At 47.6% G+C, this 27,077-nt stretch overlaps 1 protein-coding gene across 3 annotated transcripts in view; it reads left to right on the top strand.

Moving 5' to 3' along the window:
* Positions 1–26,017, top strand: part of HPCAL4 (hippocalcin like 4) — a 41,325-nt gene extending 15,308 nt beyond the window's left edge. Inside the window, exons 1-4 of one of the 3 annotated variants that reach the window (XM_083625377.1) lie at positions 7,651–7,866; positions 20,987–21,156; positions 21,835–22,050; positions 22,429–26,017. In XM_083625377.1, the coding sequence (XP_083481503.1) occupies positions 20,995–21,156; positions 21,835–22,050; positions 22,429–22,626 (576 nt within the window). In that variant the 5' untranslated portion in view covers positions 7,651–7,866; positions 20,987–20,994 and the 3' untranslated portion in view covers positions 22,627–26,017. Of the gene's footprint in view, positions 1–7,650; positions 7,867–15,281; positions 15,429–20,986; positions 21,157–21,834; positions 22,051–22,428 lie in introns of those variants that run through there. The other 2 variants (XM_083625378.1, XM_083625379.1) reach the window with 2 other exon arrangements.
* The last annotated feature ends 1,060 nt before the right edge of the window (positions 26,018–27,077 follow it).

Here is a 27,077-nt window from a genome sequence, read left to right as displayed (position 1 = left end):
CTTAACCTGAGGTACCACTTTAGCTAATGGGGCCTCCCGCTGCTGCACGATTTCTGTTCTCATCCTGAAGCAAAGTTCTTAACCCGAGGTACTATTTCTGGGTTAGCGGAGTCTGTAACCTGAAGTGTCTGTAACCCGAGGTACAGCAATTCACACAGTTCTGAAAATATTGTTGCCCAATCTTCTGTGATGGTTCTAACCTGTGCCAGTATGGATACATTTGAAGGTATCAGGGCTCAACTTAAAACGAGGGTTCCTGAGGGGGAGACAATCTTCCTCTGTGTTTGGTGCTGGGCTCCATTTTGAATCAGGACAGCAGACTGATGCATGGCCTTGGCATGACTTTGCCCAATCTGGCATTGTGAGTCCAAGCTGTGCCAACATGGACACACATGAATATGTAATCACCCAGTTTGATGTGACTTTCCCCAATTTTGATTAACAGGTTTATACTGTGTTGAACTGGATGGCTCTAAATTCAGCTTCTTGGCTGAGTGGAGATTTGAACCCTGGTCTCCCAGGTGCTAGCCCAAAACTAATCACAACACCACACTTGTTTCCCACTGTAGGATTTTGTAGGTCATGACTAGCACCTTGAATTGTGCCTTGAAAACAGATGGGTCACCAGTGATGCCATTGTTTTAATGCAGAGTGTCATATGTTCCTTATAATTTGCCTGGCTACAACATTCTGAACAGCCCCGTGTTTCCGAACAGCCCCGTGTAGAGGTTATCACTGTACTCTAAATTAGATTGTTTATTGATTACATTTGTTAGATGCCTGCTACTACTAAAAAAAAATGAGATAGTGATGGCCACCAACTTGAATGGCTTGGATTAGGCAAATTCATGGAGGGCAAGTGCCCTCTGACTTCTGGACGCTTGAAAATAGATGGATCAGAATCCCACCACTTTTTGCTTCATTCCGTAGAAATGAGCATTTAAAAAACTCATAACTACAGTATGTCCTCCTGCACCCTCTGCTGGTCTCGCCTTGGTCATGACATCCTTTCAAATAAGGCTCTAGCTTGGAGGTTCTGTTTTGAAAAGAGAGGGGTATTTTGGAAAAATAAGAGGCAGGACTGCCTCCTGCTGCTGCCGAAGGCCAGCCAGCAACTGCAGAATGTCTAGAGCAGGATGAAAACTACCTGGCTTCAAAATGTATTTGATAACACATCTTGTCTAGAACTGTCAGGTAACAGATTACTGCATTGTACCCAATGCAGACTCTCCGGCTTCATAACTAGCCAATCTCTCTCTCTCCCCTGCCTCCCATTTACCATATAATCCAGTGAAGAGTTCTGGAGAGCTCAAAAATTGGCATACCCTTTTGTGGCCTAATAAAAGTCACATTTTGCCATTTTCCTTATGGGCTCACACAGCTACTTCTACTTTTCAATTCAGTATTGATCCAGTGTCATGGCAAATCAAGTGTCTTAGAATTTAAGCTTCTAATGTAGTAGATTATTTACTTTTCTTGTGGAAGGGCTGAATGTTCAGTCCTTGACATCTCCAAGTCAGGACCCTTGCCTGAAACCAGGGAAGCCAGCCCGGACAGTACTTAGGGAGGTGGACCAATGGCCTGACTCTGTGTAAGGCAGCTTCCCCTCTTCATTTCTGTTTTAGGAAACATTCAGGGCAGCTAACAAATATTTAAGAAGGCATGAAATGCTTAAGATACAGACAATGAAACATGGATGAGGCAAATGTAATGATTATTTTTAAAAATCTATCTTCCACATTTTTAAAGCAAGCTGGAATGGGTCACACAAGTTTTAAAAAAACAGGAAAATAACATAACAAAACTATACACACAGGAATTACTTAAAAGCAGCCATCACTTTCATATTGCACCAAGAACCTGAATTAATGTATGTCCACCAAAATAAAACAGAACTAATAAATATACTGAGTTAATTATTATAATAATAGCAGTAACCCTGAAGACATCCTAAGAGGGTAAACCAGACTGTGTGTCACAGGAGTGTGCCAGTCAGTGATCACACATGTCAAAGATGGAGTTAACTATTTATTAGCAAAAACATGACCTCCACAGACTTGGCTGAGTGTCAGGCCTAATGAGCAGAGCAGCTCATTCCCAGTGGTCTTCCTTCATGAAATCAGTTGCCAAGACTTTTTCCAAGCAATTGCAGGCAGCCAACCTCTCCTCTGTCCTTTTAATGCCTCTTCTGGTTCTGGGAGACAAGGGGGGAGACCCTCATGACTCCACCAGCCCAGCTGATCTCTGCCTCTTGGCCTTCCTCATTCCACTCTCCTGCTTCAGCTTCTGCTTCTGCTTCTTGACTGCTCTCTGCCACAGACTCTCCCAGCTCACTAAGCCCTGTTACCTCTTCAGCTTCCTCCTTCCAGTCTTTTCTTCTCTTTCCCCTCTTACTATTCAGCATTCTCCCACCACCATTCCTGGGCTCTGAGCCTTCATCCCTTGGTGGTTCTCCAGATGCTTCCTCCCACCATTCCTCTGCGTCCAACCAATCCATGACACCAGAGGCGTAGCAAGGTCAGGTGGTACCCAGTGCGATATATATTTTTTTGTTGCTGCCCCACATTGCAATTTTTGGGAACGTTGCCCTGAGTTGTTGACCTTTTTTAGGGAGGGTTGGCCTGCTGGGGGTGCCAACACCACCTGGTGATCTCAATAAACCAACCGCTGATTGCATAAAAGCGCCCCTTGGGGATGCAACCACCACCACCCAGGAGGTCAAATGACGCCTGCCAGGGTGCCAAGCTGATCATCGGAAGTATTTGCGCAATCAGCGGGCAGATTTTCACAACGACGATTGCGCAAATCATGAAAATCTGCCTGCCAGGGGTGATAGCACCGCCATGCCAATTCACCCGGGGGGAGTTGTCACCCCCCCAGGCATTACACCTGGGTCGGACTGCACCCCCCCTTGCAACGCCCCTGCATGACACCCTGATTCAGGGTGATTGTTTGTAGCAAAACACAATTGCAGTACCTAGTGTGGAAAAACAGAGTGGGATGGAGACTTCTAAGGGCTATTGTGGCTTTAACAGAAAAATCCCTCTTTGCAGATTCAGCTCATTTTATTCCTTCCTGTCCAATACAGTTGTGGGAGGAGTGATGAATAATCCCTTAATTAGTCCTCTTCTATTGAGAGACAATTCACCACTGACCCCCCAGTTTGCACTCCACAGGAAGCAATAAAAAGGGCCAAATCTGAAAGAAAAAGAAACTTTTAACTAATATTGCAAGGGAATTTTGCTCCATGGGACAAACTGTTGCGTATACATTATAGACAGATATTGGCTGTAGCAATTGCCAAACAACATAGCACTATATGTGCTACACAGTGCTTGCATTTTAATTCTGCATCTAGCTGATGCATGAAAAGCAATGCCTTTGCTCTGCTGGAAAACTGTAATATGAATAAATATTACAACTGTAATATGTAAAACAACTGTAATATTACAACTGTAATATGAAGAAGTTCTTCGTATCTGAAGAAGTGTGCATGCACACGAAAGCTCATACCAAGAACTAACTTAGTTGATCTTTAAGGTGCTACTGGAAGGAAAAAAAATTTTTTTGTTTTGACTATGGCAGACCAACACGGCTACCTATCTGTAACTGTAATATGAAAACAAAAATAATCCGCACCACCACCCTTGCATCCTCCTTCTTCCATGCTCTTGGGGAATGTGTGTGCTTTGCTGGCAGAGAAAATGATCCAGTAACCAATGATCTATTGACCTCCGGAAGTGGAATGGGGACAACAAAACACAATCCACCTTAATTGCTAATGCTTTGGAAGGTGGATCCTGCCTCCCCTACCCCAACAGTCAGAGATCCTGGATTCCCTTGGCCTCACAAATTATCTGATTCAATTAATATTTCATAAATATTTCAAGGCTTCAGAGGATCATGGAAGGGGGGGGAATGTTGTGGGATTTTTAATTGATAGCTCTCTTTCCCCCCTCTTTCACGAACCTGTTAGTAACACCAGTCCCACATTTTAAAGTGCCTTGTCTAAGTGGGTATTGTTGTTTCCCCCCACAACCCCACTCTTTGCTGCTGGATCAGAGCAAACGGCAATCCACAGAAAACCTGAATTGCTGTTTGTTCCTATTCAGTGTTACAGAGCAGGTTTTTGAAGGGGAAAGCAATGGAACTGTCTCATCGAAGCTAATGGACCAGCCAGCCCTGGGATGCACACACACTCACAATGGTGTAATAGTAAATTTTGAAGTGCAAGAGTTCATCATGACAGCCACCCCATGGCAGTCCAAAAATGCAGGCAGCTGGGTTAATTACACTTGATATACACCAAGAGCCTTGGTCAGTACAGCTCAGAATTGTCTACACCAACCTTCTTTGGGTCCCCAGATGTTGTTGGACTACAGTTTCCATCAGGAGTGCCAACTTGAATAAAATATGGGCAGGGGGGAAGGGGTCAGGTAAGGCAAGCCCTGCATAATCAGCCACCAAGACAATGTGCATGCACACCATTTGAATGGCAATGCCCATTAACTTGGGGAGGGGGGGAGCAGTCTCCTCAAATACTTTATTGGGGGAAGCTGAATGGACCTTGACTCCTAGGAGTTGGCTCCTGTGACTCCCAACATCCTGGACTACTGGCTAAGGTGGCTGGAGCTGGTGGGAGCTGCTGTCCAATAACACCTGAGGACCCAAAGCTAAAGGAGGCTTCTCCACAGGGGCCAGCACCATCTCTCCAGAGGTTTCCTGGTCCCATGCCAAGCTGCCACCAGGTGCTCTATCCCTGAGCTACGGTCCTTCCCACTGAACTCTGCATGTGCTTAGTGAACGTATAAAGCCTTCAGACACTGAGTCTGTCGTGCCCCAAATTTCCTACTTCATCTAGGGTCTCAGGCAGGGAAGGGTCTCTTGCATCCCCTGCGACTGCACCCTTTTAATCAGCGATATCAGAGATGAAACTGGATGTCTTCTGCATGCAGAGCAGTTGTTCTTTGCCTGAGTGATGGGCCCTTCCCTAGCCCAGTGTCTTTATGGGTGTCCTCAGGGAGATGCCCCTTTTTGCCATTTCTACTGTCTCGGTTGCTTAAATGTTTCTCTGTGACATTTCGAACAGGATTGGCTGGCTTTGGGGGGCCAGGGGAGGTAGCCTGGCCCCCTCCTTCTGTTCAAATAGGTCCCTTTTGGTTATAAAAGAAGCTCCCCCTCAAAAAAATATATATGTCTCTGTAACCTTCAGGATAGGCTGTTGCAGTGAAGCACAGAGGAGGAAGGGGGGGGAATCTTCCATATCATGGGCAGTTGCCATGGAAATGCTTCACATTTGTTTCTGAAATCTGCTTCTCCCTCTTTTTAAAGATCATGACGACAGATTTCTCACAAAAGAAACTGTATCTCCTTCCCTCTGTCTGAGCCTTGTGTAGTGATGGAGCAGGTGAGACCTCAATCCTGCCCAGGAGCTGAGTGGAGAGTGAAGCTGCCTGGTCTCAGAGGGCTCCTGCTGATTGTGACAACAGCGGGGCAAGGGAAGAGGTAGTTGATTTTCCTCCCACTCAAAGGGTGGGGAGGACCAGTCCATCCAACTGGCATGGATTCCTTAAAGGATCAGAGTCAAAAGGGAAGATACACTGCCCATCCAGTGATCTTCAGGTCATGGGGTATCTACGGGACCTGCTTCTGTTGCCTTTGCTTGTTTATTAACAACAAAGTAGTTTATTGAATTTACTTTTCGCTTTAGAATTTCATCAACCAAAGGGCCCTTCCCCAAGGAAGTTACAGAGCAAATGCTGACACTTGAAAAGGCATTGAGGAGGGAAAGGAGAAACAAAACAAGGGAGCGTGCAGGAGCCCAGCCTTCCCAAACCGGGTGCCCTCCATATACTTTTTGACTACAACTCCTACACTGGCTGGGCAGTAGGTTGGGGAAGCTTGCATGAGATCCTGTACTGGGCATTAAATTCGTGTGAGCCAGTGTGGTGTAGTGGTTAAGAGCGGTAGACTCGTAATCTGGTGAACCGGGTTCGCGTCCCCGCTCCTCCACATGCAGCTGCTCCTTCAGGTAGTGATAAAGCAGGATATCAAATCCAAACTCTATACCATCATTTCCCTCAGTCTTGACACAACCACACACCCTATCTTGTGGATTCCCATCCACCTGTTCTGTTGCAGAACTCGGAATCCCAACTTCCATTTTGGAAAAAGAGTCCAGAGCTTACTTTACCCAGAACTCCTATTTGCTCTGTTGCCATTCCTTGCCCAAATATTCCAGCCAGATTCAAGCAGGAGGAGGGTCTCACCTCCAAGGCTCATCTCCAAGGCTAGGTTAACTAGCCAGTGTGGTGCAGTGGTTAGAGTGTGGGACTAAGATCTGGGAGACCAGGATTCAAACTCCCACTCAGCCATGAAACTCACTTGGGCCAGTCACTCACTCTCATCCTAACCCACCTCACAGGGTTGTTGTGAGGAGAAGAGAAGTATATACACCATTCTGAGCTTCTTCGAAGAAAGGTGGGCTATAAATGTAATGTAATGTGACTTTAGTCAGGAGTCACCCCACTGCATATCTTCAGTGCCAACACATCCTTAGACTGGAAGAGACACTGCCTTTACTTTAAAGCACACATGGGGAACCTCTGCCTCTCCATGTGGGGCTGGCCTACAATTCCCATCAGCCTCGGCATGCATGGCTAGTGGCCAGGGATGGTGGGGTTGTAGTTCAACAACATCTGGAGGGCCAAAGGTTCCTTAAAGGTAAAGGTACCCCTGGACCGTTAGGTCCAGTCGCGGATGACTCTGGGGTTGCAGCACTCATCTCGCTCTATAGGCCAAGGCGTTTGTCCGCAGACAGCTTCTGGGTCATGTGGCCAGCATGACTAAGCCGCTTATGGCGAACCAGAGCAGCGCACAGAAACGCCGTTTACCTTCCCGCTGGAGTGGTACCTATTTATCTACTTGCACTTTGATGTGCTTTCAAACTGCTAGGTTGGCAGGAGCTGGGACTGAGCAACGGAAGCTCACCCTGTGGTTGTAGGTCAGTGGGGGAGCACGTGCTTTGTATGCATGGCATCTCCCAGACAGATCTGGGAGAGACCCCTATCTGAAACCCCAGAGAGCTGCTGCCAGTCAGTGTTGGCAGTTCTACGCTAGATTGAGCAATGGACTGACTGGGGATAAAGCAGCTTGCTCTGCCCCTCTGCCCATTTCCACAGCATGTAACTGTGACTGTATGTGAGTATCAGGCTAAAGAAGGGCTGGAACGAACCCTGATCAGGGAGAGCTGAGGCTTTTTAGAGGATGTCTTTCCAACTCTGTCTAAGGGCTTCTGGGTCCTGAGGGCAGCAACTGAGCCTCGGCACTGGGGCTGGCAGTCTGCTGCAATTACTTTCCTCCAAGCACTATGCATCTGTCTCCAGCACTGTGACTTATGAGCATCCCTTGTTGTCCAAAAACAAAAGGGTCGGGCGGGAGAGCCCTTCAGGCAAGCAGGCTAGGACTTGCTTGATGCCAGGCGGGAACCGTGCCCTGGCAGCTCTCCTTTCAGCCTTGGTCTGGGCTGAGGAACAGGAGCAAAAGGCAGAGCCCCACCTGGAGCAGTGTGCGCTGACAGGCACTCACTGCAGCCAATGAGGCTGAGAGGCAGGCCAATGGGGCCCCTCCCTTCTCCCTGCTAGGAGGGACACATACTGATACAAGAGGAGGCGGAGAAGCAATTCAGAAGGCAGAGCAGGTGAAGGAGGAGGAAGAAGGTGCCAAGCAGCAGCAGCAGCAGCAGCAAGAGGAGCAGTCAAAACAGCAGGCAGCATCTCCTTCAGTGGATGGCTTAAGCGCTCCCTCCTGCTCTTCAAACTTCGCACCTGCGGTGGGCATCCCCTGGGGGCAGGCAGACCCACCAAGGTAAGCAACAGCTCTGGTGACCCCAGCAGTCTCAGAGGTTTGGGAAGAGCAATGGGGTGTGTGTGTTTGTGTGTGTGTGTGTGTGTGTGTGTGTGTGTGTGTGTGTTGATGCTTTTACAGGGAAGACAATCGCAAGCCACTATCCTTGTGCTATCAACAGTGCTGCAGTTATGGCATCTGTTTTGTCCTCTCTTTTCTGGTCAGGGCATCTCCTGGTTGTCTATCCTTTAATTCAGGGGGATGCAGGTATCACCCAGGTGTCTAGCAAGCACACAGCTTCAAAGTGAGGTCCACTCAGTGGCGTAGCGTGGGTTGTCAGCACCCGGGGCAAGGCAAGTAATTTGCACCCCCTAACCCGTGGATTTGCGCCCCCTAACCCTAACCCCCAGATGTTGCGCCCGGTGCGGCCGGCCCCCCTGCACCCCCACGCTACGCCACTGGGTCCACTCACCTGTTTCACCACAATTATGCCAGGAAAAGCTGTCTTACCCCAAAACAATGGAAAATACCAGATGCTTTAAAAAAATGCTTAATTCCTCGGCAGAGAAGTGAGTGGGTGGGTGGGGGGTTGGGATCAACTTTTATTGGAAGTCCTGCCACCCTAATCCCAAACAGATAGGAGTGGGATGGTGTCCCTTGCCTGGGAGGAAAAGCTCTCTGCACATGCTTAGGGATACCCATGACCTGATGCTTCTACCGTTGCATGTTCTAGGGCTGGCATGTGGAATTCAAAATGGGTTCTGCACATGCAGATGAAACCCTCCTTACAGTCCACCCCACTGGCATAGTCCCTCCATCCAAACCCCTTGCTGCCCCTGTAGCAATCCCCCCTTCCCAAATTATCTCTCTTCCCCTCTCTCTTCAACACCCCCTTTCAAAAAGAAAACAGACTTTGTGGATTCCGTGTCTGAGCGTATAAAATCTCAGAGTGGCTGGCACTGCAGTGGAGGGGGGGGGCTGTGGTGGTAGAGGGAGAACGTTCCTGCCTTTAGGAGCTAGCAGATGGGGAGAGGGAGGAAGGAAGCGAAGGGGGAGGTGTGTGATGTGGCCTCCTCTCTGGGCAGGGAGAGGGAACCGGCAATTCAGTTTTGCAGTTTGACTGTGCTCTCCAAAGACTGAGGGGGAATCCTTGTGCCCATTCTGCACTGATTTCCAACACTGCACAGACAAAAATAGGAATGCTTGCCTGTACTTGCAACACCCCCCATTCTCACGCAGCAGTGCCTGAACACCCCACCATTCAACCCCCACAGGTTGCTGGAGGTGGTTGTGTTCCTTCACTTTGCAGTGACCTCTCCTGTGACAGCCTCTGAAGCAGGCGCTGCTAAACAAAGTGGCCCTGGCAGTTTCCTAAGAACATGCAATAGAGCATTTAATCTTGGGATGGATCTGCCTGGACTTGTGAAAAAGCGGGTGCTCGACACATTCACATTCAGCAATACTGGATAGGTGTTTGAAAGGGTTCAAAAGGAGACAGGGCCTGGGCATTTGAGGCTGCCGTGCATGTGTTGATACACCCACGTACACTCAAGTCAAAAGGCCTCCATTCTGCCTACAGAGACCTAATGACCCAAAAGAGGGGGGCTGAACCCTGAAGAGCAGAAGTATGGCCAGGATTTGTTGGGAGGGAAAAGGTGAATCCTGACAGTTCCCTTAAAAGGGCTAATGATTTATCTGGGAGAAGTACCAGAAGACAAGGGCACTTAAATAGGAACACTTAGTGTGTGCATAATAATCTCTTGGAGCTAAAGCCTTGGCACATCGGCTGAGGCCAGTGGTTTTGTGCAGACATGACCATTGTCTTACTCATTCAACTGAACAACTGGAGACGTCAGTAGACTGTCACCCTTTTAGGATTCCCTCTCTGTCCTCCATAAAAATACAGTTTCAGATATCCTTGCAAGCAAGTCTGCAAAACCTACTAGACAACGCAGGGCTGACTGAAGCCATTTACAGCACACCAATGGCCTGAGGAGAGGGAAAGTGCCAAATCTCTTTCAGAGTGCAAAACACTTCTCTGCTTGGAAGCAGCCCTGGTCTCCCAGAGGTTTGTCTTATTCACCATAGGTGAGTATTTACAAGCCAGAACTAAGACCAGAGTAGCAGGCATCAAATAAAGACCAGTCCTCTGCAAAATAGAACCCAAAGTCAGAGTTGTGAGGGGTTTCGTAAGGGATCAAGCATTTTTGTGAAAGGAAGAAGCAGGGGGTTTGGAGCTCTGGGTTCAGTCCTCCAACCTTGGAAGAAATCTTGGTGTGCCTCTGAGCTCACAATTTCTCCCATTCATTTCAAATAAGCCTGTGCAGGAGAACTTCCCAGTGGGTTGTGGCTCATGTTTATTATTAGCACATATGACTGGGGCTATTTGGACTTTCTGCTTTCACTACTGAAAGGTTGTTGGTCTCCATTCTCCTAGAGGCAATCTTGTCCTTAGCAGGTTTACTTGGAGGAAACTTTCATTGATTTTGTGGGACCTCTGTGTAAGAATGCTTAGGAGGGCAGCTGCCCAAGGTTGACTCCCTTTCCTGCAAATAGGGAAATAGTGGAGGCAGGTTAGGAAAGTGCGACTGGTTCGGTCACAGTGGGTGCAGAACTTCAGGGGTGCCGCAGGGGGTGCTGCAACCATGATGTAGAATGGAAGGTGAGAGGTGGGGTGGACCGCTGAATTTTGGCATCGCACAGGGTGCCACTGAATTTTAAGACCCCAAGATCTGCCACCGGGAATAGGATGGGGAAATGAGAGGTGGCCAAACAGCAGCTTCCAGAATAAAAGCCCACCACTTTGCAATATCCACCTCCAAGGGGAGGATAGCAGGCTAGAGCAAAGTATTTTTTGCTTTAAATCTAAAGAGGAAGTGGTAGGGGTGTTGTTAGGCAAGGACCTGAGCCCTGGGCCTTATGCACCAGGATTGTCTGACCCCGCCCACTTTAAATATAAGCTGAAAATCAGTTTATATGTGCATCCTTACATAAAAATTAGCATATGCATATGTTATGGAAATGTGTGCTATAGAATGGCTAAGTCCCACGTCCTTTAATGACTTAGCAACACTCCTGAGGAAGTTGCCTGAGACCAGTTAGAAAAATGAGCAAGCAAAGCAGGGATGTAGAGAGATCTTGGAGGTGGGCAGGATGTGCTTGCAGGTGGGGGCTCAGTACTGTGAACAAGTTATTGAGATACACGTCAGGCATGTATTTCCCCCATAAAGGCTAAATAGGGTGGGGAAAGAGAGAGATGCAGGCTGGCATTTTGATGAGATTGACATAATAGAGATGCTGCATAAAACCTGGGTGCATGAGGGGCTCCTATCCCATAGTAAAGAATCATCTTATAAGATGTGGTGATACCTGGCTTGCCAAGGAGTACACGTGAAAGGGATTTGGATGCCTTAGTGGACCACAAACTTAACATGAGCCAACAGTGATGCAGCAACAACAAAAGCTAATGCTATTTTCGGCTGCATCAACAGAAGTATAGTGTTCTGATCAAAGGAAGTAATAGTTCCACTCTCTTCTGCCTTGATCAGGCCACACCTGGAGTACTGTGTCCAGTTCTGGGCACCACAATTCAAGAAGGCTATTGACAAGCTGGAACGTCTGCATAGGAGGGCGGCTAAGATGATCAAGGGTCTGAAAACTAAGCCTTAAGAGGAATGGTTGAGGGAGTTGGGCATGTCTAGCCTGGATAAGAGGAGACTGAGAGAATATAAGAGAGCCATCTTTCAATATCTAAAGTGCTGCCACATGGAAGATGGGGCAATCTTGTTTTCTCTTGCAAGGACTTGGATTCAAGTTACAAGAAAGGAGATTCCAACTAAACATCAGGAAGAACATCTGACAAGTTAAGAGCTGTTCAACTGCGCAATGGTCTCCCGCAGAAGGTGGTGGCCTCGCTGTCCTTGGAGGTTTAAAAACAGAGGTTGGGTGGCCATCTCTCATGGATGCTTTAGCTGAGACGAGAGGGCTGGACGAGAGGACCTATGTGGGTCCCTTCCAATTCTACAATTTTATGATTCTATGAAATGGGGAAGATTACTTTAAGGGCTTTTCCCAGGCACAGGCACAAGAAGAGTGGAAGGACTTCAATAAATGATTTCCCTCCACGGGTGGATGTTGAGGAAGTTTCTCTTCCTATCAGAACAGGGTCCCAGCAAACAAAAGAGGCAGAAAGCATAATCTTTGACATTTGTATGATGCTTTAAGAGTCTCCTGTGTCCATGTATTATCCTGTAATCCTTACAGTAACAGATGGGGGAGAAATTCGATTCAGGCCTCATCCAAACCTCTGCTTGTCGGGTGCCTAGAAAGCACGGGTTCCAGTGGTTTGCCCCATGTCCTGCTCCTTTCCCAGGGAAAACTTGCTCTTTAGCTCTAAAGCAAAGCAACTGTCAATCTGGAGAAAACACAAATTGCCATTTGCTGTGATTGAGCACTAAAGAGTGGGGGAAAGCAGCAGGACAAGAGGAAGTGTGGTTAAGCCCTCAGCTCTCATTATAAAACCAAATGTATCAAATTCACACTTTCCGAAACAGCATGAGAATCAAAATACAGAACCACCCTTCAAAATTCACACATATCTGAATTTTGCAATCCAATTCTCTAACTAACCGATGATTACAAAAATGCATATATTAGGGAGAGATGGGTATAAAAATGAATATAATACCAGTGAAAGCAACATACAAAATGCATTATAGTAGGAGAAATTGCTTGCAAAAATTACATAAGTTAAAACTGTAGGCAAAAATGTATTTGTTGGGAGAAATTTGCACTAAAATGCTGAAGAATTTCCATGAGGATTTGACAAAAGAAGAAATTTCAGAAATTGCTGCATAAACCAGGAGAAGTGCATGTAAGATTGGAAAAATGAGAAACTGGGAAAAGGGAAACTGACAGATCCTTCCATCCTTACTTACAACACCTCTGCAAGGCAGATCCGTGTTCTACTGTTGCAGATGGGGCAGAATGGTTTCTCTAAGCCAGCCTCCCCTAAGCTGGTGCACCATAGATGTTTGGCTGGGGCAGATGAGAAATGTAGCCAAAACAGCTGGAGGACACCAGGTTGGGGATGGTCACATTCAGCTGTGTCTCTCCTCTGATCTGATGCAAACTCTCCAACTCCCCCCTTGTCATTGAGGGTCGTCACGCTTGGTAGTTACCTCTCCATCTGATGTAGCAACTCTGGTACATGTAAGGAATTCATAGTCAACCTAGTTTAACTGTAGTTAACAGACCTAATGGTTTCGTGGCACTGGGGGAGAACTGTGCCTTGCATCCAATTATCATCTGACATCCTAGTTAGTGTTTCCTTCTGTTTGTTGCTGTGATAAACTTACAGCTTGTTGAGGGCAATGGACATTTCTTGTCCTCTAAGGTTCCCCATAATGCAGTTCCATTTTCATAAGCCATCTCTGGCCCAGTTTGAGATTCTCACCCACCTATATTGGAGCTTCCTTTTTCCTACTGGGGGTTCTGGGAAGAGAAAGGGGTTGAAACCTCACTGACCTGCCTTCTCCATCTTTGAGGTGTTGGTTTATTAGGTATGATGAAGGTGGTGGTGGTTTTAATTTATTACCCTTACTTCTCCCTAAGGTCACAGGGTGGGTTTCAAGAATTTAAAATGCAATATTAAAAACAGTTTAGGGCAACTTAACACTCACAGAAATAGAGTGGGTCCCAAAAATGTAGATTTCAGGTGTCGAAGGCCAGGGTGAAGACAGATGCACCCCTGTGAGGAGGGCATTCCACAACTTAGGGGCTGCCACAGAGAAGGCCCTATTCTAAGCCGCCGCCACTCCTGAACTTCTGAGGGCAGCAGAACTACCTGCTTTGCTGATCTTAACACCCAAGGGGGTCTGTAGGGAAGGAGGCGGTCTTTCAGATATTTGGAGGGCTTTAATACAAACACTTTGAATTGGGCCTGGAACTGAACTGGCAATCAATGCAGCTGTATTAAAACAAGGGTTATCAGAGATCTAAATAGAGCACCAGCCACTAATCTGGTCGCTGCACTTTGGACCAGTTGAGGTTTTTAAGACCTATTCAAGGGCAGCCCCACATCAGGGGCGCCCTGAGCGAGGACAGAAATTGGCACCCCCTAACTTAGAGTAGGTACCCATATAAATATAGGTTTGATGATGATACTGATCATTTTGCACCCCCTCAGTTTGGTGCCCTGTGGGGGAAACTCTCACACTTCCCTAAATCCAGCGCTGCCCACACAGATTGCAGGAGTATGGGTTATGGTCACTTTTCCCGGGATCTGGCGCAAGACTATTTACTGCTACTCCAGAGGGTAGGACTCAAACCAATGGATTCAAATGGCAAGAAATTAGATTCTGACTAAACATTAGGAAGGACTTTCTGACAGTAAGAGCTATTCAACAGTGGAATGGACACCCACGGAAGGTGGTGGACCATCCTTCATTAGAGGGTTTTTTAACAGAGGTTCAATGACCATCTGTCAGGGATTATTTAGCTGTGGTTTCTGCAACCCAGGGGGTTGGACCTTTGGGCCCCCTTCCACCTGTGCAAGTCTATTATTCTGGTTGTTTCTTTGCTTTTAAGTTTCTGTCCCTCATGGCTACAGAGAAAACGTTTAACAAGTTAAGGCTTAGGATTCAGAGGAGGGCTCAGATAGGATGTACAGTGGTTAGGTGTAAAATCTCCAGACCTCACACAGCTTTCTGCCCTGCCGTAATGTGCGCATGTGCTCCTTAGCTATCTCTGTGCTCTTGCCCCATCCCACTCTCCAGCATCCCATACCTCTCATCCTCACCTAACCTACACATTAGAACTGGGACAAATAATCCCTTTTTGAACAGAAGTAGATTTTCTTCAAAATGGTGCCTCACTTCTCCCGCTCCTAAAACAGCAGTAGGCTATTGACTTCCAGTTGATTAGGCTCATGAGGCTGCCCCCCGCCCCCAATCACACCCACCTGCCCAATAACTGGCATCAAGTGTGACATCAGGTGATGGGGGAGGTAAAGACATGGTGGGAATTCTACATCAGGAATTCCCTAGTGCAGCTAATGGGGCCAATGTCAACGCTGACCAGCTTTTGAGCATTAAGAGGAGCACCTTTGAAATCAATTGGTGCCGTTTTCACCCTCTCCTGGGGTGGAGAACATCTGTGGCCCTCCAGATGTTGCATGACTACAACTCCCATAAACCCTGGTTGAGGCTGATGTGCGCTGGAGGGTCAGTGGGGGGGGCACAGGTTCCCCACCCCTGCTCTATTTTCAAGGTAACTCAAAAAGCCACCTTTCCCAGGCTAAGTTCTGCATCTGAGAGGGTCATGCAAATGGTGCCTCCTTTACAACAGGTTTCCTGTTCTCTTATGCAAATAATTTCCCCCTGTCCCAGCCAGCATAGAAGGGCTGTGTGTCGACCAGAAAGGGAGGCAAATTTCTGCAGCTCACACACTAGACAGAGATTCCTTGAGTCCAGCCGCAAATCTGCATTCACACCCCAGCTGTTGGTTCTGCCTTCGCTTCACAGTAGAGGCTTTGGTGCATTGCGAGAAAGAAATAGACAGAGGCACGTGTGGCAATCAGCAAGGTAAGAGCATGGAAAAAATACAACCATAGTGTATAGTGGCCTTTGTGTGCTGCAGGACCAGAGGACTTTTTTTCCTTCCCAAACTGGGTGCACCCAGGCGGTTCTAATTTGGGGGAGTGAGAGGATTTCCCTGTCTGCAGTCCAGAAACGTGGGCACTACATTCTCTGGGTCAGACCTATCATGCAACAAGGTGAAGTTGTCTGCTTTGGGTGCTACCATGGCTGGGTGTTGACGAAGGTAGGAATTGGTGTCTGACCCTGGGAAGAAGTGTGTTGTGTGAGATGAGAGCGAGAGAGGGGGAGAGAGAGAGATTTGAGCATCATCACAAGGAATGAAATGTCTTCGGCTGTGGCGTCTGTAGTGTCGTTGCTGCATATGGCTGAGAGACTCTCTGGAGGGCCATCATGATTGGCTTCAGCTTGGACTACAGCCCCCATCAGCCCCAGACAGCACAGTTGAATGATGCTGGGGCTGATGGTAGTTGAAGTCCAAAAACATCTGGAGAGTGCCAGTTGGAGAAGGCTGGCTTAAAGAAGTCACCCTCCTTTCCATTTCCAGCAGATGGCAAAATGCTCAGTTTGATGCCTCCTGTTCTGAAATATGCTCCCCCAAACCTATATTTTCTTTTGGCCAGTTTCACCTTCATTTTGGCTCCCAAAAATATTGGCAACATTTATATCAGCCTTTCCCCAAGCTGGTGCCCTCCAGATGTTATGGAGGACAATTCTCATCAGCCCCAGCCAGCACAGCTGTTATTGCCAAGGGGTTCTTGCCATAGAAGCACAACTTAGCTTATTTGCCAACAAAGCAGAAGAATTTAGAGAAACAGAGTAGAATCATGAGTTCAAAGGGAAATGTCTTATCCTCGACCACATTTAGAAATAGAGTGAAAAATGCAGCATTTACCTCCTGAGTTTTACTGGGTTCGTTTTAATCTTGGCTGATTAATAGCGGAGAGAAGCAAAAGGGGAGAAGGAAGATAAAAATTCCCTCTTCTGAATGTTCCCATGCAGACAAGCCCAGTGACATGACCTTGAAGCAACACCAGCTATTGCAGCCTTCTGGCATTTAGTGCCGTCTGGGTGTTTTGGACTGCAACTCTTGTCTAGCTGGGGTCGCTAGGAGTGGCAGTCTTAAACATCTGGAGTGCACCAGGTTGGGAAAGGCTGCCCTGTTGAAAAAGTAAACAGGTGCTCCTTTCCATGTATTTCTTGTTTGCACTCCAATACCAAACCCTTACAGCTCACCAGTAATATCTGGCGCAAAAGTAGCCGGTGGGTTTGATTTTCCTCTTCATCTCTTGAACTTGCTGCCTGAACAGGTTTTTGCTTTTGTTTTAAAGAACAAGAGTAGAGAACCTTTGGCCCTCCAGCTGTTGTTGGGAAATGATTCCTAGCTTCCCTGACTCTTGGTCATGCTGCTGGGGCTGGCTGGAGGGCTACAGGTTCCCCATCCGTGTTTGAAAGAGGGAGAATGAGAATATACTGTATGCAGCTGTTGGGCAGCCCTTTTGTGTGACACGAGCACCGAAATACATATCAGCTGGATGCAGCTTGGTTTTAGAATGTGGGGAGACAAGCCGTGCTTGAGGGTCATAGAGAAGGCGTAACATAATAACTGCTTGCAGGGTGGGATCAGAATGCTTTTGCTCGCTTCTATTTCTGTTCTTCCTTCAAAAGAAAATGAAAAAAATGGCTTAATTGTGCGGCGGGCAGGGGGTCTTTTTTTGGCTGAATCAAATAAGGTCTGTGGAAGGAAGATGGGGGAAACAAATGGGGAGACATGCAAGGATGAAAGAGTTGGCTGGTAGCTTCAGGGATGTGCTCTGCTGCTGCTGCTGCTGCTGCTGCTGCTGCTGCTAGGAACAATTTCACTACAGTGCAGCTGTTGCCATGGCAGCCTCAGCACCCGTTGCTATGTGTAGCAAGGATGGGTATTGAAATGCTTGTCCCTTCTCTTCTCTGCCCCAAATCTCCTCCTGAACATAACACCCCAGTGAAGGAGCGGGAGGGGGGGTCAGAAAAACCTGAAAGAGAAGCTGTTATTCATAATCTCTTTATTGTTAATCAAAAGAGGTAGCTATTTTGGTCTGTTAGAGCAAAATCTACAGAGACGGTGGAACAGAGCCGTTATTAGGGCTGGCAAAGGTTCGCAATGTAGCTGCAAGCTTTTCAGTTACACAGAGCTCTTCCTCAGTCTGGAAGTAAGAATACCCTCTTCTCAAAATATCTGTTTATTCACACAAGTGTATGCCAGATATGTAACATTTTGCCTGAGGTGGAATACATGTACAGTGCAACACATCATGTCACCTATAGAGCTTTTCAGAGCCCTTTAAAATGCATGTCCCATTTTGTTGTGGCAAAACGGATGTGAGATTTCAGGCTGCCTGATCTGGAAATTAAACAGTTCCTGCCCACCTCGAAACTCAGCAGACTTTCAGCAGCACCATGAGCAAAACCTACAACATTTGGAGCATTTTTGTTTAGAAAGCAGGTGACGGGGGGAGGGGGGGAATGGGACATGGCAGAGGCTCACAACTTCATAGAGGATAAGACTATCAGTGGCTGCTAGTTGTGATAACTCCATAGAATGGGGTTGTGGTTCAGTGGTTAGAGCATATCATTTGCACGCAGACGTTCCCAGGTTTAATGCCACAGGGCATCTACAGGCAGAGCTGCAAAGCCTCCCTTTCATGATCAGAGACTGAAATGCAGGGTGGGTGGGTGGGTTTGATGTGTGCTGTGACATTTCGCTAGGTGCCTACTCCCATTTTGTTTCCATTAGCCCAAAGGAAAGGATGCTGCATGCGTGACAATTTTCTTTTATTTCTGTATTATAAAAATGCAGCTCTTTCTTGCAAAACTGCTCTAGCGCAAAACAGCTGTTTGTTTATTTTTGTTACAAAAAATCAAAACCATAAGATTTGCTTCGTGTGTGCAAACAAGCGAGAACAGCACAGACTTAGAGTGCGGAGGTGGGGGAGGTGAGCCATCTTTCTGGCGATAAGTATATAGAGATGTGACCAATTTTCAATTACTCAATCTGCAAAGGGGCTGGAACTCAGGGAGGGTGGACAACAGCACACAGCCCAAATACACCCCAGGATGGACCGGCCACTCCTGTGCTTATTAGGGTCCTTCAGGAGGAATAAATACAAAAAATGCAATGTGAACTGGAAACATCAAGATTGAAAGCACTCATGGGTGCATGATGGCACACAAATGCGCACATGGGAAAATTGGCCCGTGCATGCATTAAAGCCCTAGTGTGGACACAGCCTCAGGACAAGGCAGCTGGTATGTTCAGAAGGAACCTACCTCTGAATCGTAAGGCAAGGGCTGCCTCTGGCCTTCCTGGGGGGTTCTGACTGGCCACTGTCGGAAGCAGGATGCAAAACCAGGCCTTTGATCTGCTCCAGCTGGGCTCTTATGTTAACCTTTCTCTGCAGAAAATATCCCCCACTTCTCCACCTCTTGTGCGTATGGAAGGCTGCATGGATACATGATTTGTGTTGGATGTAATAGCTGGGCAGAGACAAAGAAAGAATTGGGCTTCCTGTTAGGGTCTCCGGCCATATCACCCCACTCCTCTCTGCTGGCTGGCACACCTTTTTCACCACACAGCAGTTTATTGTGTGCTTAGTGCTGCTTCTGCATGCAAGCTTTGCCATGTCCATATCACATTTTTCTCATCAAAATGTATGTTATTTCCCCATTTGATCTGGATCTACCATTTCCATGGAAAATTTGATAAGTAAAAAAACGACAATAACAAAAGCAAAGTAGTGACAACCTAGATTTGGATTAAATGGGGGCGGGGGGGTATGGGATGGCAATTTTATGAGGACAAGGTTGTGTGAGTGCAGCAAACAACCACAACCCTGCATGCCTCTAAACTGCTGCACGGAAGCACTTCTGATCCCAGCTGCCTTCAAGAGCAAAAACCGAACCGGAGGATAGAATCTCTCCTCCCAGCCTTTGATTTCCCTGAAGGTTAACAAAATAACTATCTCTTGAAATGCAAGAGGGGAGAGCGAACATGTGAAGTGTGCCCTCGTCAGTTGCTTGGCACCGAGAGAGAAGTGACAGAGGGGAATTTAACTGGCAAGGGAAGGGAAGGCTTTTGCATCTCCTTTGCTTGAGCAGGTGGGGAAGGGGGATGTGGGCAAGGGGGTCACCTGCCTCCACCTTTTGACACCTTCTTCAAAACACAAACTCCAATTACGAAGTCAGGCTATTGGTTCGTGCCTATCTTTGTACTGCAGCCTTGTCCAACCTGTTGCCTGCCAAGGCTGCTGGGGTGGGGGGATGAGGGCAGCAGAGGAGGGAGACAGGTTGGAAGAAAGCTGCAATGGGAGGCGCTGGTTCAGGGCAGAACTGCATTATTGCACATGTGAATTCTAAGGGCACCATCAGGGCTGCAGTCTGATGCTTACATAAGAATCAGCCACACAGAACAGACATTCATTTAAAGAACTACCATTCCACAGCCATATCTTCCCCCAAAGAACCCTATTCCCCTCACAGAGCTACAATTTCCTGTGTGACTTGTATCCCTCTTTCACAGGGAACTCTGGGAATCGTAGCTCTTCTCCTGACAACTCTCAGCACCTGTAACAAGCTACAGTTCCCAGGATTCTTCAGGAGATGCCGTGACGCTTGAAAGCGGCATAATAGTGCTTTCCGTGTATGGTACATTGGATGGTGTGTGTGTCGTGTGTGTCGTGCTGTAACAGTGCACAAAAGGCCGCGTTTGTTACGAGTGAGAGAGAGACTCATCCAAGCAGGGGCTTTTTTTCTGAGCTAACTTCCAAGGGAAGAAATGGAGAGAGAGCCCCATGCAAGGATGGCAGAAGCGAGCGCCTTCCCGTCAGCCATCTGTTGTTCAGAGTGAACTAGCAAGGAAGTGCCAAGGCTGCGTGGGAGCCCTCGCTGGCGATGGAGGATTCGTCATCTCTGCCAAAATAGGCCGCCTGTTAAACTGTATAGGAAGTCGGGGGGGAATAGCACCCTCTTTTGAGCTGCTGGCTTTCCTTGGTGTCTTGGCCGGTCCTGCCATTAGCCAAATGGAGGAAACCACCTCAGGTGTCAGTCCCTGGAGGGGCAGCAATGGCAGACCCCCAACTGTTCCCCCTGAGGCTGTCTCTAGCTATTCCTCTTTGTTGGGGGGCAGTGCTGTGTACATCACATGTCCTGCCCCCAAAAAAACTAGCCTGCTCCCTGAAGGCGCAGTTGAGGATGCTTGTACTGAGGAAAGAATCAGTCATTCTCCGTATACAGGAAGGATGTGTGATACCATCTTGTCCTTTGCCTCAGGCGGGAAAATTTATTAGTCTGACCCTGCCTGCAATATGTGGGTTGATAGGTCAAGGGGCAGAGAAATGTAGGGGAGAGCTATGTGACAATGTATGTTTTTGTCCAGTGGATGCTGTGAGTCCCCTGATGAAGGGAAGTGGTGGCAGAGGGCCAAACAAGGGAATAACATGTTGTTGTTTTATCTGTTGCACATAGGCCAGGGGTTTACTATCGCTGATGACATGTCGCTCTTTCTCCAGAACCAGCAATGGGCAAACACAACAGCAAACTGGCTCCAGAGATGCTGGATGACCTGGTGAGGAGCACTGAGTTCAATGAGCAAGAGCTGAAGCAGTGGTACAAGGGCTTCCTGAAGGACTGCCCCACAGGCATCCTCAATTTGGAGGAATTCCAGCAACTCTACATCAAGGTATGGTGGCGGTGGCAGGGAGTCCGTGGTCTGCACAAGGATGCAGGGGCTGCCTTGGTGGGCCTTGTTGAGGTCCTGCTGTCTGAGCCTGGCACAGCAGCAAAGCTAGTTCCCATAAGACAGGGACCCTCAGGCCCTCCCAGCGACTGAATGTGGCCCTCCTCCACACACTCATTGTTTTTGCCCGGCTGGAATGTGTCTTTGAGCTGTAATAATGTCCTGAAAACTCAGACTTTTGCAATGGTGGAATCTCCTTCATTGGAGGTTTTTAACCAGAGTTTGGATGGCTGTCTGTCAAGGATTCTTAAGCTGTGATTCCTGCATTACAGGGTGTTGCACATGATGACCCTTGGGGTTCCTTCCAGCTCTACAATTCTATGATTCTGTGATCTCCATGTTGGGAAATTGCACCATGAATACAATAGGGGAAAGAGCAGAGCATGAATTTTGCAACCTGCTTGTGATATTTTCTGCAATGTTGCCTTGCCATTGTCAGCTAATGCTGATGCAACTTGTAGGCAAAGCTTTCCCATCTAGGCTTTAAATTGGAAAAGGCTTGAATCCAATATAGGTGGCCTATACCAAGTCTTTGCCTGGCTGTTGCCCACTGGCCTCCCAGATTGCTGCTAGCTGCTTTCCCTCTCATGGCTGCTCCTATCCCATCTTATCTCCTTGTAGTTTTTCCCCTACGGTGATGCCTCCAAGTTTGCCCAGCATGCATTTCGCACGTTTGACAAGAACGGGGATGGGACCATCGACTTCCGGGAGTTCATTTGCGCTCTCTCAGTCACCTCCAGGGGAAGCTTTGAGCAAAAGCTGAACTGGGCCTTTGAGATGTACGACTTGGATGGAGACGGCAAGATAACACGCTTGGAGATGCTGGAGATTATTGAGGTATGGGAGAATGCTAGCAATCTCTGTGGATGTGTTTCTTCCACAGTCTTGGTGGATTAGATTAATATAGTGCAGGCTTTGGTAACCCAGCGCTCTCCAGATGTTAGGGCTGGCTGGGGCTGATGGGAGTTGTAGTCCAAAACCTCTGGAGGGCCCTAAGTTGACAAAAACTCGTTTGGGGCATGAGCACTACATAGGAAGCCTCCTGTAGACAGCCAGGTAAGCTCTTTTCCTGGGATGGCAAGACACCGATAACAGCAATTACCTCCACCTGCCCTCTGAGACTAGTCCCAAGCAGATATCTCCTGGCTGCAGAGACCTCAGAGAGTCTCTGAGCCACAGAGCCATATCCTCAGTCCTTCCTCCTTTACCTTCCAGGCCATCTACAAGATGGTGGGCACTGTCATCATGATGAGGATGAACCAAGATGGGTTGACGCCGCAGCAGCGTGTCGACAAGATCTTCACAAAGATGGACAAAGACAAAGATGACCAGATCACCCTGGAAGAGTTCAAAGAAGCCGCCAAGAGTGACCCTTCCATTGTCCTCCTGCTGCAGTGTGACATGCAGAAGTAGAGGGAGGGTCCCAATGCACAACTCGCCCCCCGCCTCCCCTGGCCTGGCCTACCCATCCTTGCATCTTTCCCCCCTTCTCCTGGGGAGCTGCAGACTCCACTCCCTGGGACAGGAGGCACTGTGTTTTGCACAGCCTCCTGGGCCCCAAACAAGGCCCCGCCATGCAATCCCCTGGGGCCTGCAGCTCATAATTTGCACAGTTCCTCTGGCCATTGCTCTTGTGACCTCACCAAGGTCCTATTAGAATGAATTTCTTCCGTCTCAACCCTCTGGTCCCACCATCTCTGGGGCCCGTCATCCCTCTTGCCTCCCCCTTTGCACCCGGACATTCCCAAGAACATACAGGCCAACTTACCTTTCGATGGCTTGCCTATATATCCATGATCCTTGACAACTGCAAGGTCTTGTAATCCTCAGAAGTCTGTTACCTTCACTTCAGTTGTAGCTCTTAGGATTAGGGCAGATCTCTTCCCTCTGGTGACCCTTTAACATAATCTTCAGATGTGCCCCTCGAACGGCAGCTCTGGGGCAGCCATTTCCCTCCCCTGCCCTGTAATTCCTCCTGCCCAACACACTCAGCTTGAAGCCCCAAATGGGGAACAGGTCATTTCTCCCCTCAACACCTTTCCTACTCTTTTCTTCACAACCATGAATAATCAATGGCAGCAGCAAAACGTCCTAGCAATGGGTCAAAGGTATTCTTTCCCCCTCTAGACTCTCCTCCTCCTCCTCCTCCCTTCCTTGAAAATAGAGTGGCACCACCTGCCATTGAAGGGGATGCCATTGCCAGAGGTAAGAAGTGTTTCTGGGTAATCATAGGGCAGCATTCTCCAATCTGGTGCTGGCTAGTGCTGATGGTTGTCGTCCAAAACATCTAGAGGGCACTGTGTTGGGTGGCACTGTCCTAAGATCGCCATGTTGAAAATGCAGGGTGTTCTGTGTTTGCTCTTCCTGAATCCTTTGCTGTTGCCATCCCATCTACTAATGCGCAGGGGGAAAGAAACACCTGCATTTCAAAAGGGCCAAAGAATTTTAGATAGGTGGAGGAAATGCTATAGGATTCTGGGATTCTGGCATTCCATGTTTGAAGCATCTCTCCTTCTTCCACCCAACATGAGACAACAGTCAGGTTTTTTGGTGGGTAGGGGATGCTCAACTGCATTGCAAATATGGTTATTGTACATTTTATATTTGGCTGCAAAGGGAGCCCCTTTGAAACACAGAACCCGAGGCTTGCATTTTTAGGGTCCAGCTTTGAATGCTGGCAGAAACCTAATGCAGAAGATCTGTGGTTCTGCAGGTGTTGCTGTGGTCCCCAACTCCCATCACCTCTGACAGATGGTTTTGCTGATTGAGGCTGATGGGAGTCAGAGTCCAGAAGCATCTCCAGAGCCTCCTGTTCCCTACTCTTGACCTGATCACCCCGGTCTGGAAGAGCAGGGCCAGCCCTAGACCTTTTTGGTGGCTGAGGCAAGACACACTGCCGACACACACATGGAGAGAGATCCAGGCCTGCTGGAAGGAGACCAGCAGTAATGTAGCCAGCACCAGGTTGGGGGAATGCTCCCTTTCACCAAGACTCTCCCTGGCTTTGGCTTTCAGCTGTGTCCTTGGTTTATCCAAAACTGAGATGGAAGCTGTTGCCACCAAGGCCAGAGAAGGGTGGCAGCTGGAAGAAAAATGGCAGCGGGGATCAGGATCTCCTGTCTCTTGTGGAGCATGCTGCCCATTGCTTCAGGTTGCCTCATTGGTGCACTGGTGGTGTGGAAGATAATACTGGGTTTTGTTTTGCTATTTTACTGTAGGCGAGGAATGCATTTTGCCCCCAGGTTGAGCAAAAACAGATTTGGTTTGGAGCCAAACAATCCTATGTCAGAATTGCTGGGGCGGGGGGTCCTGGTGGGAGGGGTCTCTGCTTTTTGCTGGGACAGTGCTGCACTTCCCAGACAGCCCTCTCTTCTCCCCCCTACCCACCCCCTCTTCTCCCACCCCTCTTCCAGATTGCATTTGGCCTGTGGCAATGTGGTTGTGTGAAGCTCTTGGCCCGGAGTGAGTGGGTGGGCTGTGTGCCCTCTTGTTCACTCCTTGAAAGTTTACAATTTTGCAAACTTGCACTGTGACGGAAGCCGCATTAGCCCGTTTTTCCAGGCATGAAATGTGGGTGAAACGTAAAGAAAATGCCCCAATTTGAGCAAATAGAAGAAGGCATTGAAGAAGGCAAGACATGAAGGGTAAAATAAATATGGGGATCCTCTGTAATGCCAACTAGAGGACTCAAGTGGAAAAAAAATATTACTATTGTTATTATTTTTGGGACACTCTTGGCAGGGCACCTGGTGCAGGAGAAGACCTGGGAGGTGGGAGTGGGCTGGCTATGCTGAGCTCTCCAAAAGACTCAGCTCCAAAGCAGTGAAACTGCATAGAGATGAGCCCTAAGACCAAGGTTCAGACCTAGTGCTGAGCAATAGTTTAGCCTTAGGAGGATGAGCCACAGCAAGTCTCCTTACACACTCTCTTCTCCCCCCTTCCTTCACCTCCTCTAGCAATTTGCATGGAGGAGTTCAGAAGCTTCTACTTCTGATTAACTGCAGATTCCAGTGTCATCTGAAACTGCATAAATTACCGTATTTTTTGCTCTATAAGACTCACTTTTTGCCTCCTAAAAAGTAAGGGGAAATGTGTGTGCGTCTTATGGAGCGAGCAAATGCAGGCTGCGCAGCTATCACAGAAGCCAGAACAGCAAGAGAGATTGCTGCTTTCACTGCGCAGCGATCCCTCTTGCTGTTCTGGCTTCTGAGATTCAGAATAGGTTTTTTCTTGTTTTCCTCCTCCAAAAACTAGGTGCGTCTTATGGTCTGGTGCATCTTATAGAGTGAAAAATACGGCAACTCTTAACGATAGTTAGCAGAAACAAGCCGACTTCAAACCATAATTTAGGAATCTGGTTTCTTTCAGTTCAAACCACATTAAGATTAACTGCACCATAAGGTTTGGATGGCACACTAAACTGTGGTTAAGCAAAATCTAAAATGGAAGCAGAAGGTTTGACTCACCTCTTTGCATCTGCACCAGAGTGGAGAGTCCTTGGGCTTGAGGCTCACCTAGGCTCACTCTTGGAACACCAAGCTGTGGTTTAGCTTAGCACTACATCTGAATGCAGCCACAGTATGGAGCCACAGCCAATCCCCAGGTCTGCTACCTCCACCCTTCATTGTCCCCATCCTGAACTGAAGATTATTCTTAGAGATCTTGTCCTGTCTGCTTGTTGTGGTTTTTGAATATTGTAATAATTGTTTAGAAACTGTGATGTTGTTTATAAATATATACATACATAGTCTTTTTTTTAAAAAAAATTACTTGGGGGAAATAAAATGTGTCCAACACAGTGGAAGTTTAGAACTTGGCCTCTTTTTCTTAAAAAAAAAGAAAGAAAAGCAATTATTTGTTTTATTTATTTAACAAGTTTTATATATGATAATTTAATAATTCTCACAACTTATATAAAATGGTATTAAATATTTGTTAACATTTTCATTAACATTAGACTTTTAAAACAGTAAACATAATAAAATTATCAAAATATAGGTAAAATCAGCATATTTTAAAAAACAAATGTACATGGTAAAATTACATTGCCTTAGAAAAGGTTTTAGGAGGCGTTGAACACAGTACAATGAAGGCACCTGCCTAATCTCAATAGGCAGGAATTTCCAGAGAATAGGTGTTGCCACATTAAAAGAGTGATTTCTCATAAGTATAGAACGAACACTGTGTGGCTCTCGGAGCTTCTCTTGCATGACTGGGGAAATGAAGGGAAAATTTGCAAATTTGCATAACCCAGGTCCTTACTTTGGACCTGGGTTATGGTTATGGTTTAAACATTGATCCTGCATTATCGCTGTCTGAGGGGCTGTAGCACAACAAATGCAGGACAAAAATACAAAGCAAAAAAGCCAACCCCAAAACATTTGCAGTATGAAAAGTGATACAGCTGCTGTTGGTGGGGAGGAAGGCAAGGAGGCCCAACAGTAGGTGGTGCCAGAGCCACTGACAGGCAGAGCCAACTCATTCTGGCTTGGTCCCCATCTTACTCTCCACTGGGTTCCACAAAGGCAGGGGAAGCTGACAGCTGGGGCAACTCACCTGGACTGGATGTCAGTAAGAAGGCAGGCAGGGGGAGGGCTGTCTGAGAGCAAGCTTAGATTGGTGGGGCATGGCCCCCACTCGCCCTCAGACACCATCCTCCTCCCCTGACATGCAGGCTCCACTGTCACTTCTGCTGGCCTCCATCCTAAAACACAACATTAATAAAGCCTCAGTATCCTGTGGGCATGGCTTTTAACAGCCACTAGAGGGCACTGGAAACTACGGAAAAGGCCGTCTCCCGGCCTGAGGGCAGGGAGCCAAGGAATTGCAAGCGGGGAGAAAGCTGTTACACTCAGTTCCTGCTT

Source organism: Podarcis filfolensis (genome assembly GCF_964270895.1).
Source record: "Podarcis filfolensis genome assembly, chromosome: 8".
Classification (NCBI taxonomy): Eukaryota; Metazoa; Chordata; class Lepidosauria; order Squamata; family Lacertidae; genus Podarcis; species Podarcis filfolensis.
The sequence above is the reverse complement of the archived record's forward strand: the minus strand, read 5'-3'. Positions and strand labels throughout refer to the sequence as shown.